This window comes from Protomyctophum bolini (genome assembly GCF_963924005.1).
Source record: "Protomyctophum bolini genome assembly, chromosome: 16".
Lineage (NCBI taxonomy): Eukaryota > Metazoa > Chordata > Actinopteri > Myctophiformes > Myctophidae > Protomyctophum > Protomyctophum bolini.
Genome location: NC_137877.1, coordinates 31,696,330 through 31,713,164, shown reverse-complemented (window position 1 = coordinate 31,713,164; position 16,835 = coordinate 31,696,330). Strand labels below are relative to the sequence as shown.

The window sequence follows — 16,835 nt, the reverse complement described above, 5'->3', positions numbered from 1 at the left end:
GTCGTGCACGCACTGTTGATATTTGATATCACATTTTCTCTACACTTCCCATTAACCCCATCGGTAACCGGAATGCCCCCCTTAACAAACACACAGTAACTGGAATGCTCACCTTAAAAACATGCTTACTGGAATGCTCGCCAACTGCTCTGTGGGGTGGTTCTTGAATTCTTGTATTTGTTTTACTAAGAATAAGATTATAAATAAGTGGCGGTTAGCTCAACCGTCCGGGCACCTAAGCTGCTGGGCCAGCCTGACGGCGTGGTGTGGGTTCGACTCCCGATCCCACCCGCTTTGCCGTGTCTTCCCGGCCATCTCTCTCCCCATTTCCAGTCAGTCTAATTTCAAACTATCAATAAAGGCAGAAAAGGCAGATTTCTGCAAATAAAACACTCCAATCCCATTGAAATGCATTGTTTACTTAAGTTACGTTTAGGAATACCAGGCTGAGCAGTACTGCCGACTGTCCGCCCGGGGTGACTGTTTTCGGGCGAGCGTTCTAGTATCCACCCCAGCACCACAAATTCTGTAATAATGTACAAGTTGAGAACTCATCACATTGCAACGAATTGCGAACTTGTAAATCAGCTAAGCTATCTAGGCCATACAATTAAGTAACATAGGCCTTAAGTGGTGGTTAATAGAGCACCGAAGTCCTGACGTCATTCGCTTATCCCCTGGTTCATGGAAGTTTCTCTCTATGGAGAATAACATGGGGTCATCTTAAAATCGTCTCATATAAGCATTTTAAAGATGGATTGCAACAATTTTTGTATTTTTCCAGTTTTTCATGCGTCTATGAAGTGACAGTACTTCATGAGACACCCTGGAGTCGTTTTTATGTGCAATAGTGTAGTCACTTTGTATTTAGGGTTTCCTCCTGGAGAATGAACCCTTGACAGTCAAACGGGCCAATGAAATAAACAGTATTACATATAGTGACACCACACTATCAGCCCCTCCCCTAACCCCTCCCCCATTATCATACAACTACAGCTGTGGGTGCTTCAGTTCAGGTGGATCACCACCCACCAGGCAAACCAGGCATACCTAATGAACTGGTGGGCGTGTCCACATAAAAACAATTTTAACAAATACTGTACACTTTTTTTGAAAATATTATACATCCTTTTATAACAATAAGACCTGATGATCATGTTTTAGGGTGGGTAAAAAATCACGGCACGCCATCTTTAACTAATTCAACAGCAGTTACATTTAGCGTTTTCTCAGTCAGTTGATTCTTCATATCCATGAGTGAATGAGGCGATCTAAAATCCACCTATGGGGATTACAATGCAAATAAAAAGTACATGAACCCGTGGACCTAGCACCCAGCGCCCTCTGCCGATATTGACGTCAGACTTCGGTGCTGACAGTTCAACAGTGAACCTCAATGTTGGTTATAGGGAAGCAACACAGATAGAGATTAGTTTGAATGAGTTTCCCAGTCAAAAAATGACTTGCAACACAACTAGTTGCAACTTTATCCCAAAACTGTGACGACCTGGAACAGGTCAAGGTCAAGTGATTGCAAGATCTGGAATATTGACATTTGGAAAATATTTTTTTCCACTGCTCATTAACATTGATAGGAATTCTATTTTTAAAAACAATTAAAAATAATAGTGCAGCATTATGTATCTTTCACACTTGCCGTGATGGAGTGCTGTGATATTTTTCCACCCTAAAACATGTTCAGGTATTATTATATAATGACTGTAAAAATGATGTTTTTATGTGGACACTGCCACCAGTTAATTAAGTATGCCTGGTTTGCCGGGTGGGTGGTGATGAGTTGTGATCCATTTGAACTGAACCAGCACCCACAGCTGTTTCACTGTTTTTTTCTTGGCACATTTGACTGTCAAGGTTTCAGCCTCCAGGAAAAAACCCTAAATACAAAGGGAAGACATCCCTGCACATAACCACACCACGGTCTAATCAATGAAGTACTGTACTGTCGCCTCATAATCACATGAATTCTTTTTACAGAAATCACAGTACTCCATCCTTAAAAGTCTCAGCACCTTATAGGACGTGCCACAACAGTAGTCGGTAACTAGTTCAACATTGCTTGCTTTCACTTTAAACAGAGTTTCAAAGCACTGCATAAAAAGAACAAGTTCATGATTATAGAAAGCACTGCAGTGAAAAGTGTGGTAGCAATTTGTAGCATGTCAACCATTGGCTATGGGTTCATCAGACAACAAAACAATAATACTGAAAGTCTCAAACAACCAGAGACCACTGAATATATTCAAAAGTCATACCAGAGGCAACAGATTACCGTATGCAACTTTGAGAGTTGATTAAAAAAGACACGCCTAGTTACCGGACGGTTAGCTCAACTGTCCAGGCACATAGGCCTGACTGGCTGACTCACACCTTCGCATCTAGCATACAACATTGATGCATGCTAGATGTATGAAAGGGTTTGTTTACATCTTGCCCCAATGCATTTCCAATGGAAGTCACATGGTTTGACACAACATTTGTGTTGTACGGCTTTCGGCTGTGTTTCGACTGCAGTAAATAAGTCTCATGCATCAGTCTGTTTTAAAGGTGTGAGTCAGGCCCTAGGCTGCTGAGCCAGCCTGACGGCATGCCGCGGATTCGACTCCCTATGGCCTTTGCCGTAGGGTTTTCCATTTCCCGTCTACTTTCAACCTATCAAAAAAGGCAGAAAAAGCCCCTAAAAATAACTTTGTCTAAAAAAAAACTTCTGGGAACTCCGATTATCTCAAAGGTTACATTTTAGAGACCCCAGTAAACTGGTCAATTATCAGGCTTCCCAGTACTAAAATGGGGGTTTAAAATGTCCAACTGATTATGAACCAGGGACCACCACCCCAAGTTTGGAATGCCCTGACCCCTTCCCTCAAAAAATGCAAATCACTGGCATCCTTTAAAACAGGCCTGAAAATCCACCTTTCAGCAGGCCAAAAGGAGAGGAAATGATCGCTCCCTTAGTCAAGTGACTGACTACCCCCCACTTCTTTATGAAGTTTATGAACTCCTTTTTCCTCAACCTGTACATGTCTTTTCAAATCAAAGTACAGTACAGAGCACAGTACGCTACACAGCACAGTACAGTAACTACTAACTATAACAATAAATATATAGTTGCACCGCTCAGTTCACACAGGTGTGATTTTTATTATCGTTTGTGATGATTTACATTTTCTTTTTCATGTGATGATTATGAATTGAATACCCAGGACCTGAATGGAAACTAGACTGCAAGGACTTTTTTCAGTGATATCCTTTAAGTGTTTGACTGTACGGTTTACATTTCTAACTGACTAATAAAGTATTCAAGCAATGGGTAGTGGGCACATTTTCTAATAATGATGACTCAATCAGGCAAGCTTACCCTACCCCATTCTAACTCCCTTTTTTGTAATTTCTAAAACTCTTCCCAAAATATGCAAAACTCATAACAGAGGCAACAGATTACGGTATGCAAAAGAATATATCAACTGAATGTAACTTAAAGGTTACATTGTAGAGACCCCACTAAACTGGTGAATCAGGCTACAAAAAACACCAAACCAACAAGAACACCACATAAAGAAAGGGGGGAAAAGGGGGGAACGTTGAACTAAAGCATAATCAATTCAAAATATTATATAGTTTGTTTTGGCGACTGTAAACAATGGGCCCTTGATCCAGCCTTCTCCACAATAAAATGGGCCAAATCATTTTGGTGGAATAGACTGTATCTAGACATTTTTTTTAACTTTAATATCAGAATTTCATGTCGACCAGAACAAGGTGTGTCAATTCACAATGGGAATTCCTTATTCCACCAGCTGTGTTTAAATAGGTTATTTTATAAATGAAACTGTTTCTTTACTTTTATCCGAGGCTGACACTAGATGTCAGTGCAGCGTGGTCACTTCTTCCCCTCAAAAAGCGCCTCATAGGTTGAAAGTCAGACCACCATCTCAGCCAATCAGATTCAGATCAGTTTTAAAGATGGAAAAGTTTTTAGGCCTACTAAACTTTTAGTGAATTTTCTAAATAATAAAACCTATAATAAACACACGTCGATGTGCAAATAGTTACTAAAAGCAATAGTAGATGCACTGATTTACTAAATAAGATATAAATAATTAACAGAATATCACATAACCCGTAGTAGTAGTAGTAGTAGTAGTAGTAATAACATGCCAGTCTGTGAACTGCCACTTGACTGAGAAACAATCAATGCGTCTATTATTGAGTTCAATTTGGAATTGCAAAGATGAAGCAAGTCACTTGAATCCACCAGCTACTCTGTATCTGTTACAGAACGAGAAGATGAAACATAACTGGCTAAGCAGCAACACAATTTCAAACTCAAAGTAACAAAGGTGAGTAACGTTAGATTAGATATTCATCGGTAAACGACACTGACAGTCACTGAACGTTAGCAAGGGGTCCAGCCGCACCCACTTCACAGTGAAAGTGGATGAATGGTCACTTGTGTTTGAGCTAACGGGCTAACTAAGGCTAACCGATTTGTGCACCGAGCTGTCCCAAGTCGCAACATCTTGAAACAAGAGGGGACAAGCGGAATCAATGCATGACATCACACTTGTGATGAAGAATCGTTAGAGCTAATTGATAAATGATGTGCTAAAGACTCCACACATCTGCATCCACCGCTTCCTCTTTACCTCCTCCTTGGCACTGTCCTCGTACTGCTGGCGACATTTGGCTTGTTTTCTTCTGCCTTGCACTCAACGGCTACCACGGCCGAACCTCCATCCACAGGTCTCTGTTGTAAATGTCCTGCAATGATCCTCAGTCTTTGCTGTGCTTTGATCCGCTGGCTGTCGGTGTCGGAGCTGCCGTTTGACGCCATGCTGCTTCCGTGTTTGTGAAGGGAGGGAGCGTCTGTCAGAGGTTAGCGTACTGGCCTGAGGTACTCTCATACTGTGTCCCGTCATGCATTGCAATTCATACTCTACTTAAGGTTTCCGAGGCTACTCCAAATCTACTGGGATGTGCGAGTGTGAATGATACTAAAATATTCAAATCGAATCCACAATTTAAGTGCCATTCAGTTTGGAATGTTGATGTTATAATGATGTAATTCGCCTAGAATTTAATTCACCATATAAACTAGTCTTCATCTAATCCTGAAATGTATGCTTGCTCAACTTTACTACTGAAATGTGCAAAGCTCTGTCTGTCTGTCTGTCTGTCTGTCTGTCTGTCTGTCCTGCTGTGCAATGCTCTCCTTGCATCGTGGCAGTGCTATAATTAAACTGTAGCCTTATAGCATTTATGAAACTGTAATTTCGGGTGTTCTGGTGAATCAGGCTTGCTATACTAGCATTGGAAAATGATGGGTAGGCCTACAGTTTCAGCCATTAAAACGCAAAACGTAGGCCCACAGAAATTGATTTGATGACTGAAACAATGTAAGACCCATCTTTAATAATAACCATTCATTATTTAAGTGGACATCAACATGATTACATGCACTGCAATCACCTCCCCCAGAAACGTTTTAATATAGCCTAGCCCTATAGTGGATGTAAGTTCCTGTGTTATGGTGACTTGTGGGACTTTGATACCAAATTCAGGGGAAATCCAGGAGACATGACAATGAGTCCAGCAGGAGGTGTGGTCTGCGTGTGATCCAGGAGTGTTGGCCTCTTCTATGTACAGTTGGTGCAATATCCCAAGAAGAACCATATTTATAATAGATAGATAGATAGATAGATAGATAGATAGATAGATAGATAGACATCCCTCAGAGATAAACTTATTACTAAGAGCATTAATTAAGGTTAATTTTATGTTGGGCTATATTTTATTTGTTGAATAGTCTGAAGCAGAGCAAATCCTTAACCCCGTTCACTTCTCTGTTTACCTTCTGCCTCACCTCCACAGAGTCACGTGACCAGTATGACTACTGTTTCCATATGGCACACAGTAATGATGCAATACAGAGGTTTATAAATCAATTAAATGCAGCAAGGTTGCCATTTACCATCGTTATAATACCAGTATAGAACCTGCAAGAAACACTTGTTACACTTGAATCAGGCTATTGTTATCTTTATTTCACAAAACATTCAAACTTGACAGAAATCATACTATATCAATGTTGTGAAATGATGGTAATCCAGACTCCAGGTGTTGTCCCCACAGGCCAAGGTATTAACTCACAAAACAAAGTTCTGTAATGCACTGACTGCAAACAATTAGAGTCTAAGCGTATCACAGAACTTTATTTGGAAAGTCAGTGCCACCTCATTGGTTTGTCCTTTGTGCAGGCCATTGCCACCTCACGAGTCACGACTCAGTGCTCCTTTAACCTGTAATAATGCACACAAAACAAAACACTCCTCATTTTTATTGAACCCCATAGACAACTTTAACTTTATTATGTAAGCAATATGTTTTCAACTCAACCTTGTCACAATTCAACCTTCACACTGAGTCACCAAAACGTGAATGCTTTGACTTTAATAACTGAATGTGAGACAAGTCTTTACTTGACCCATATACACAAGTTAAGGTACTGTACATCTTCTAGTGATTCTTAGTACATTATCCCCAATTACTAATAATTAGATAACAAAATGGTTTTGTAGTTGACCAGAGAGCATGCCATATATCATATGCTTACTAATTCAACAATGATCACCTTCAATGCTATAAAGTTAACATTTAGGTCAGTGTCTCTAATCGGTGGACTTCTTAAAAGCACATTTGGACATTTTACTTTGTATTCAATCTTACTCAAAGAGTAGTATGCCCTGGCCTTGTGTATATGATTATCCTATACCTGTTGAACTTTAACAACTTTCTGAATTGAGTAATGGAGAATGGACTCTCCCCTAACTTGAATAAACGTTATAACTTAAGCATATGCATGCAAAATGAGATATATATATTGAGTTCTGTATGTTTAAAGGTAGTGGGGAGACTTGCTAACTCAGCAGCAGTTATTGGCAACAACTTTTAAAAAGTGCAAATAAGGCAGTGAAACAAACAGTGCTATGTTCAAGTCATTATTGTGACAATATATTTGTATATGTAAAAAAGAGAAGTTGTGTTTTATACTGTACCTGATAGAGGTAGACGCAAGTGACCAGCTGCAATCCAAGCACGAGGGAAAATAGTATGGATCATAAAATGCAAAAAGAAAAAGCTATCTGAAAAGTATTTGTCCGTTATAATCTAACAGTCACAAGGCTGTTTTTACATCGGTTGATGTTCGTCTGTGGACTTGCAGTAGGCCTATACTAACTGTAAGGTGCCTTATGCCGCTTTTACCTTTCTTCTTTCAGTACTGTGCAGTTCACTATCTGCAGCTGGAAGAATGTCGACGTGGAGCTGCCAAACGTGAACGCGTGTTCATGAACGCGCTTGAGGGAGAGAGAGAAAAAAAAAGTATTTTTTAGTGTAATTTCACGCAGTGGCACAGTGGGCTGCACCAGTGTGAGGATATTTACACATAGGTGCAAGAGCAAGTACTTAAGTGCTCCTAAGTTATTACCTCGACATCTTTCAAATGCTACTTCATTATAACGCAATTCAACTTCTTGTTTACGCCGAGGTGCGAGAATGTTTGGTATTATATAGAACCATCAACCATATATTGCATGCAGTCCTATCATATCGACACGATCGAGAGGCCATGTGAATTCAGAGCAGACTAATCGAACAGAGCGCTGTTGGGGGGGGGTCTATTTTAGTCATAAACGTATTTTAAAACACATAATGTGGTCTATTTAAAACCAAAGCCTCTATTTACATTTTTTCCATTAATGTCTGTCTGTGACTGTGACGCAGATCGGGTCGTACTGATGCGTCTCCCCACCCACCCTATGCCTATGGTCTCCACACATGCAGGCTAACATGATCTGTGCGGGACATTGGGGCCCCAGGGCCCCAGACAGTCTCCATGTCGAGTCATGGCAACCAGAGGGAGTCGCTATACACCAGACAAAATTGTGTAGTGCACTGCAGTGCAGAACTATCTCGACATTTTGATGCACAGATAGGCTATATGCCCATGTAGCCTACGTAGCTATTAGCTAAGCATAGGCCTATAGCACATCATCGATCAACCTAACTAGCTGTATTAAAAACCGAAAAGCAAGGGGTTAAGTGGGTCTCAATTTAGGTCTCAATACCTCAATACTGCTGGTTTATTCCTGTGTAGTGTGGGCCTAGTGTAGGCCTGTATACACATTTCTGAGGGGTATGCAGGTTTAATGTTTGTTTTTAGTTCAATGTTTGTTTTAAAAACGCCATTAACAATAAAGAGAATTGAATGTTTGTTTTGTCACCGTTTGTTTTACATCATCATTACCTAATCATCATCACCTAATCATAGCAACGAGTTACAATTCCCTCCTCGATATTGTAAGATAAGAGCGCCCCTCATTTCACACGGGTGTGATTTTTTATAAATAAATATCCTACATCTAAAACTATGTCTATATGCCTATGAATTAATACATGTCTTGTTTAGCAACTTTTTGTGTTTGTGATCTGATACGATTCAGTCACAGGCACAGCCCAGCCTAGTGGACTACGCGTGCACGCACAGCCCTTATCGCCTCATAGGACGTTGAAGGGGACGATCCCAGCGCTGTTCTTCAAGTGAGCGCTTGACTGGCTGCCGCAACTTGTGGGCAGGGCCATCATGCTGCTTGGGGTTTTCCGTCATTTTCAATAGAGATTAGAAGGAATATTTCTCTCATCGCCAAACGTTGTTCCGCTGGCTGGACTTCTTGCTTTTAGAGTGATCACGATTAATTCACGTGGAACTGAGGAATACAAATATTTTTTTTTATCATAGAGCGTTTCTCTCCGTGAGAACAGATCTCCACAATGATGGAAATTACAATACATCAACAGGTAAGTCTTTATAATCTCTTATTTAATGTGAATAACATTTGATATATGTCGGATGTTTTATATTGGTTGTTGATAATAAATAATCGAATTAGAGAGATTTCTACGTACGACATATACATATAGGCCAGATAAACTTTTTGTTATATTTGGGGCATATTTGATATACTAGCATAGCCTACTAGTGCATAGTCCGGATGCTGCGTAACTTTACGCTATTACAAAACATAATTAGGCCTAGTCTGACGTAGATCATATGATAGGCTATAAATTATTTTCAAAAGAACTGTTAATGTCCATCTTATGATCTTACGTTCAATTCTGCAAGTCATTGAAGACTGGACTGTCGGGTTTACTTTACCCGGTAGGGGGGGGGGAAACTTCGTAACTGTCAAGTTTGATTTCTGGATATGTAATGATACACTATCTGATATAAAAGCATTATAATGGATCAATGTAATTTAGCCTAGTTAGTTAGTAAACATCTTGTGCTTTCAAAGCTTTCTCTTGTCTGGGCATGTTGTCCGTCAACACCCCCCCCTTCACGTGACCGTGTCTGTTCACTTGTTCAGGCCACCTTTGATCCATTCTGAACGATTTGTTGTTATATAGCCTAGTCCAGAGGGCCCACCGTATGCTGTCTTCCTCCCGAAAGCGCATTATTAGATAGAAGGAAAAAAACACTAGTGTATTTGTGAAAACTCATCTTTCTTTAATCACGTGATTCCAGAAAGGATGTGATGTCGTTTTTTAAGGCTGTAATCTTGCTTTAATATAGGCTGGGCTAGAGTGTTTTCATACTTCAAAATACATTTTCAACAGTTTTATTTAGTCTGTTTTGACATAGTTCATATAAAAGTTGATTTAGATTGTTCGGGATTGTTCTTGAACTTGAACATGTGAGGTAGCCTATTTCATCATCCTTGGTTAAGGGTGGATGTCCTCTGAATTCTGATGAATGGATGTATAATAAACTACTCCCTGAACCCTTTCAGATGCCCTTGTGTTTTTCTGAAGGGTCAGGTAAATGAACAACCCAGTCTACAAAACCAGATTAGAATCTCTCAGAGAAGTATGTTTGGCCTGTTTCATGAGTGACAAGTCTCAAGTCTTTACTATTTTAATTTCTATGACGTGCCAACATTTCTTTTTAAACAATTATATTTTTTTCATCCTGTAAATCCTGTATGTGTACTCGTTGTTTACTTTGCCTAAATGTGGCGTCCAGGAAACTGGAAGGTATTTTCACAAGACAGTTTCCTTGTTCTCTTACCAGTTGAACTTGTCAGTTGTCACAGACAGACACCTGCTTTCATAGTCAGTTCAGTGTCTTAAAACAATACGTAGTAGTCCTACGTACCTTGTTTTTAGTATCAGCAATAGACCTAGTGAATTTAGCATTTTTTTTCTTTGCAATTCTACAGTTATAAACATAACACCATTATTACACACTCCCTCTCAAAACAGACCCCTAACAAGTATGAAGTTTACAACAACAAGGGGCTCAATGAAACTTTCCTTACATAACTGGGAACTGTCTTCTTTGGGAATGCATTGTTTTCAAGGTCCCTCGTATGACTTGTGAGATGAGCTTGTGAGCTGTGACCAATGGACACAGTGTGGGTTTTCAATGTAGAAAACAGGGCTGACCTCAAGAGGTGCATTTATCCAGCTCCTTAAGACATTATAGACCACTTCCTCATACCTTCGGCAGCCATAATGTCTGGTTGTAGTCTTACCTCTCACCCGGTGAGTATGATTTACAGTAAACAGCCATAGGGACGTTTAATCCTATAGTGGTCCTGGGACTGATACAGCCTCTGATGCAATACTGAGGTAAAGAGGGTTAGTGGCTTCTTATTTTGCTCTGCCGCTGTTGCAGTAACAACTTCTCTGATAACCATGCCTTTAAATAAGTATGGCTGTGTGAATGTTTACCAAAACGTGTTGCTTTTTCAAAACTAGTCATATAGGCTTTCTGAGTCTTACTGTATATCCAGTAACGGTATATTCTTTGGCTCCATACTAATGTTGATAAGACTAGTACTTTACAGTAGCCTACATCACCCCAATTTCACATCCTGTTCTTGTAATTTGTTCTGCTTTTGGATTTTCTTTTGTCCTACTTCCTCCACTCTGCTCATGTGACTTGGCAGCAATACAGTAGTACTTAGCCTATATTGCATTTTTTCTCTTACTTAACCAAATCTAAGTAATAAACCAGGGCTGCACGATAATGGCTAAAATAATAATACTCATTATTTTGTACTTAATTGTACGTAATTATGATTGGTAATGAGGATCATTGGTGGTCATTCATTTGTTTAAAAAAAAATCTTAAGACAATGTCGCTCATTGTGCTTATTGTCATCTTTGGTAAAATGGTCTCTACTGGCCTCTGATTTATTCTGTATCTGTGTATCTGTATCATGGATGGGAAGATGGGTGTACAATGTTCTGGTTACTATTGTGTAATGATAAGGAGACAGGGTCAAGGTGCAACAGCTGACCAAATAACATTTATTAATCACCATTTTTTAACATTACATAATTTATTTTATTATACTCGATTAATTGTGCAGCCCTCCAAGTCCCTACAATAAACTGTCACATGGTCAGAGGTTTTCTTGTGACCTAATATGCAGGGTTTATGCAATCTCCAAGGGCCCGTGAGGAAGGTTTCCTCCATACGGTTTGCGTCATGAACGTTAAGAGGCCCAAGGGAGAGAGTATAGCACTGTTTATCTTTGGACATTCCTGTCTTAAAAGACACCGCAGCTTTCAGTGAACAAGTGTTATGACAGGAAATTATATTAACATATTCCCACTGCAGTTATGCTTTGTTGTAAGTCATCATATCACATAAATAGTATGAGTGGGAGTAGTAACGTGAAGCGTTTGATCCTAGTATTAACTCATTTGTTTTTATTAACTCTTGTAGATATTTCAGATTTGTTTGTAGTTGTATGAAAGATAAATTGGGTTATGAAATGCAGTATTACATTGCAAAACATGAATCATTTGAGTTTCCAGTGTAGGCTATATGTTGGACCAGTGGAAACTACACACTACACTGAAAACTCACCAACTTCAGAAACTTGTTCAAATGCAGATCATATGAGGACTTGAATGGTTACAGGTATAAGTTCCGACATACTAACAGTCCGACAGTCATTAATCAGTCATTAATCCTACCCCAAACCCTAACCTAACCGCAAGCATGTCAGACTTTTGGTGTGTCTGATAAGCGTACACACTTTGAGTAAGGAACTGACGAATACACTCCATTGGAGGTTTTAAATGTGACAAATAAATTAACTGGTTAGTGTCACTCTACTGCGCGTATATGAATAATCATTCAATTCCCTTTGCTCAGAAACAGTAACAAGTGTGTGAGAAGGCACGTCTCTTCCTGGTGTGTGATGGTGAGATAGGAAACAGAGAAGTACATCTATTATTCACGTGGCGTCTTCCTCATGACATTAATGCCCAGCATTGTCGTCAAAGAATAGATACCAAGGGATAGGGTGTGGCAGGTGCAGTAGCCAAGCTTCACAGCAGGGACACTCTTGTTCCAGGAGCGATCACATTCTCACTGCAGGATAGTGTGGCTGCAGCAGCATGTGATGCTCCAAACCCTGTCTCATTTTCTGTGTCTTTTCCAGGGCATGGAGCTGATTGACATCCTGTGGAGGCAGGACGTTGACCTGGGAGCCAGACGAGAGGTGTTTGACTACAGCCACCGGCAGAAGGAGCACGAGTTGCAGAGACAGCGTGAGCTGGAGGAGGAGAAAAGACTGCAGCTGCTCAGGGAGCAAGAGAAGGCCCTGATGGCACAGCTACAGCTGGACGAAGAGACAGGCGAATACATACGGCGCCCTCCATCCAGTGACCCGCCACTGTCAACCACACCTCTAGAGGTACCTGTCCTGCACTTGGCCATCATTAGTCATGTATGTCAGCACTGGGCCACTCCCCACCCACCTCACTTGATTGGGTGTAGCTCTGTGGTAGCATAGGTAATCGCATCACCCTGTGTAATTAGGGAAACAGGTGGGTCTGTAGTTTTGCATTGCCGTGTTAAGCTCTTTAGAAACTCCATGAGTTTTATGGAAGACGGGTTAGGTAGATGATTTATTTGTATGCATAGGGTTACCTATACAGTATACGATACCATTAACTTAACTCAAATATCCTCTATTGCAGAATGTCAGCTTCACAGAAGGGGATGGCGAAGCCATGTCCTTTGATGAATGTATGCAATTGCTTGCAGAGACATTTCCCCTGGTAGAAGAAACAGAGGTAAGGACATTGACATTACACCTTAAAGGACAACTTTAGTTCTTTTCAACCAAGGTTCATGTTTTAGGTTGTTATTAGAGAAACTAAAAGGTGAGTGTTAATTTTCTTTCATTTGCTGCTTTCTTTCGTTTTAGGGATTTTAGCAGTTTTTGACAGGGGGGCGGGGGCATTCGAGCATGGGGCTAAATATGTATTTTTTAACACAATTTTATGGTGATTTATTTTTTTATGGTTTACTATAGTCCTAATAAACGCCAGGAAATTACATCTGGCCACAAAAGATCACAGGATCTATTGAATGTGACAAACCTACATATTGAGCCTATACACACAGTATAAGCCTTCCCCCAGTAGGCTACCTTCACATTCAGTAGATCCTGTGATCTTCTGTGGCCAGATGTAATTTCCTGACGTTTATTAGGACTATAGTAAACCATAAAAAAAGAAATCACCATAAAATTGTGTTAAAAATACATATTTAGACCCATGCTCGAATGCCCCCGCCCCCCTGTCAAAAACAGCTAAATTCCCTAAAACGAAAGAAAGCAGCAAATGAAAAAAGATTAACACTCATCTTTTACTTTATCTAATAACAAACTAAAACATGAACCTTGGTTGAAAAAAACTAAAGTTGTCCTTTAAGTATGATTCTTCTATGGTATGCCGTGACTAAAAGTCTATTCCGGTGTGTTTGCAGAACACCTCTCCTTGCCTGGACACCACCGTAGCTCCAAACCCCAACAGCAGCCAGATCATGATGTCCCCAGAGCAGCCGACGTTGCAGCAGGGGCCCCTCTCTTCATCGCCCGTCCTGTCACAGAGGACCCCCCCAGATTTGGAGCAGGCCTGGATGGAGCTTTTGTCCCTACCTGAACTGCAGGTATAATACCAGCCTCAATGGCGCAATGCTTTTTAACCTCAATGGCAGGGGCCAGACATTACAGGACAAACTCAACTGTTGTTTGCCTTCCCCTGATGTGTGAATGAGGTCTCTCATATACAGACACACAGTGCACCCAGTAATTAGGTTTCATATCTGGGATTAGCCAGCATAGTTCAAGTAGCCTTGCCTGGCACAACCTTGAGATAGCTTTTGACATCATCAGAGTAGGAGTGGATAGTCAAAAATGTGTTGTAGGGGTTGAGGAGAAACCAAAGATCACTGTTGTAACGTGATGGTCCTAGAAAGGCAAGTCTATAATCATTTGAATTTGACAAAGAAAAATGATTACTACATGAAAAATGATTTACACAGTGTAAATTTAACTCTAAATTAATATGCAGGGGTTTGCTGTGTTATTAGCAAATGACAAAAACCGGTTTCTGTTTCATAAAGTCGTCACAAATTCAGAGGATGACAGACTCCATCGGTTACTACTGCAGGGTAGGCTAATTGAGAGACATCCCCAGGGTCCTGCTGAGGGGGCACATTATGTGCCAGATTTACTGGTGTTGAGCTCTCATCTTTATACATTTCTGATCATCATCCTTCATTTCCGAGTTGTATTTCGCCATCATTACAGTTGGAAGAGTCATGTCCAAGAGTAACAGCATGCTGATGCCTTACTTAGAGAGACTAAGCAAAATAACCTGTACATGACCCTGTGTATCCTGTCACTGTGGTTAGATTACATTCCAGAAACTACTTGCATTAATACTTATTGCATATATACATTAACCCACTTTTGACCTTTTGTCACTTCCATTCATGACAAGTGTGGTTATACTGTAGAATGTATGTGTCTTCAACCACACAGTACCTTTGACAGGCTGGCATCAGAACTGTTATAACTACTGTACATTGGTTTATGTCCTTTGTTTTAATTATTTCTTTTCTTTCTAGCATTGCATTAACATGCAAATGGAAGATGCACTGGAGACGACAACATATCTTCCTACAAGCAGCCCTGAAGAGCAGGATCCAAACTACAATTTTTACCCACTGTCTAATCTCACAAATGTGAGGTCAAGCACAATAGATGTTTGCCCCCCTGAATATATTAATACATTTGAAGGGACCTTCTCTAATGTTACCCCACCCAATCACCTCAGTCAGATGACCACAAAAGCTCCGCAATTAAACTTGAATGGAGAAGCTTTCTGCGACATACTACTTTGCCCCAACCCCACTCCAAATACAGAGGAAAGCAATGCCCTTGAGGGGAATGGAGGCAAAGCTTTGGCTGCTATACCAAACAAGCCTCCTTTTAAACCAGACATACACAACCTCTCACCTGGAGATACATTAGATTACAATGGTTGCAAACAGGAAAGTACGTCAGAATTGCCAGATTCCGATTCTGGAATCTCGCTGAATACAAGCCCTATTCCGAGTTCCCCAGAGAAATCTATATATGATGATGGTTCCTATGGCTACAATGACTCAGATATGGACGAAATAGACTTCAGTCCCGGGAGTGCTGAATCTGACTATTCAGAGATGTTCTCCTTGAATTTCCAACCTGATGGATACCAGCCCAATGCTTCCAACTCAACAGGACTGCTGAACGAGGGGCAGGAAAAGAATCCCAAACATTACAAGACGGAGCTGGTAGAGGAGACTGACCACAGCCAAGCTCCATTCACCAAAGACAAGCAGAAGAGACGGTCCGAGATGCGTCTCTCCAGAGACGAACAGAGGGCCAAGGCCCTCCAAATACCGTTCACTGTGGACATGATTATCAACCTGCCTGTGGACGACTTTAACGAGATGATGTCTAAGCACCAACTCAATGAGGCCCAGCTGGCGCTGGTCCGAGACATCCGCCGCCGCGGGAAGAACAAAGTAGCTGCCCAGAACTGCCGCAAACGCAAGATGGAAAACATTGTGGGGCTTGAGTACGACCTAGACTCCTTGAAGGAGGAGAAGGAGCGCCTTCTGAAGGAAAAGAGACAGAATCACAGCAGCTTGCGGGAGATGAAACAGCAGCTCAACACTCTGTACCTGGAGGTGTTCAGCATGCTAACAGATGAGGAGGGGAAACCCTACTCGCCGTCAGACTACTCCCTCCAACAGACCCGAGATGGCAGCGTCTTCCTAGTCCCTCGCATAAAAAAGACACTCATCAAGACGAAAGACAAGCACTTATCTACTTTATAATATGGTACTGCATTATCATCATAGTAACAATACTATGCAATAACTTTGTAGTAGCTCGGCTTTAAGCGTAATAGATCAGCAGAACTATTATATAGTTTTTGCTTACTCCTCTTTAATCTTGTAATATTTTTGATATTTTACTTTTGTACTGCTTTCTAATATGCCCAGAGATTCTTTTACCAATATTGTTTGTAAATAAACATTATTTGCTATTGAGATTGAGAAAATATATTGTACAGTATATATATATATATATGTGTGTGTTTTAGTATGCTAATGATTTTTGTTTCAATCACTGTTACTTATCGTTTTATAAACTTTATATTTTGATTTGCTCCCGTCTTTTTTTAAATCCTGACTTGTGCTTTTCAATAAACTATTCATATAGCCATTTTGTCTCCTTTTCTGTGTACTGTACATTGTGTGATTTAGTGTAGCCAGCCACAGCTTGTAGATTGATGCCAGATGGACATAAGGTTTGAGGAATGGTTACATAACTTACCATGTGCTTCTTTTTTTTGTTTCAGCCACTATACCATGTGGCTGGTAAAATAGACACGTA

General features: G+C 40.5%; 2 protein-coding genes across 2 annotated transcripts in view; one reads left to right on the top strand and one right to left on the bottom strand.

Moving 5' to 3' along the window:
* agps (alkylglycerone phosphate synthase) overlaps positions 1 to 4,872 on the bottom strand; it is a 39,524-nt gene extending 34,652 nt beyond the window's left edge. The window contains exon 1 of the mRNA XM_080786114.1: positions 4,665 to 4,872. Coding sequence (XP_080642240.1) covers positions 4,665 to 4,852 — 188 coding nt within the window. The 5' untranslated portion in view covers positions 4,853 to 4,872. The remainder of the gene's footprint in view (positions 1 to 4,664) is intronic.
* A 3,814-nt stretch (positions 4,873 to 8,686) lies between these two features.
* On the top strand, positions 8,687 to 16,664 carry nfe2l2a (nfe2 like bZIP transcription factor 2a). Its single transcript, XM_080785375.1, has 5 exons — positions 8,687 to 8,874; positions 12,537 to 12,791; positions 13,078 to 13,173; positions 13,871 to 14,053; positions 15,017 to 16,664. Exons 1-5 carry the CDS (start codon positions 8,848 to 8,850, stop codon positions 16,271 to 16,273), a joined length of 1,818 nt encoding a protein of 605 aa, XP_080641501.1. The 5' UTR covers positions 8,687 to 8,847; the 3' UTR covers positions 16,274 to 16,664.
* The last annotated feature ends 171 nt before the right edge of the window (positions 16,665 to 16,835 follow it).

Bases quoted from the DNA above. Each gene is read 5' to 3' on its own strand.
- nfe2l2a (XM_080785375.1), top strand. From the start codon at position 8,848: ATGATGGAAATTACAATACATCAACAG. The intron at 8,875-12,536 runs GTAAGTCTTTAT...TGTCTTTTCCAG, and splicing joins AAATTACAATACATCAACAG to GGCATGGAGCTGATTGACAT. The intron at 14,054-15,016 runs GTATAATACCAG...TTTTCTTTCTAG, and splicing joins TGTCCCTACCTGAACTGCAG to CATTGCATTAACATGCAAAT.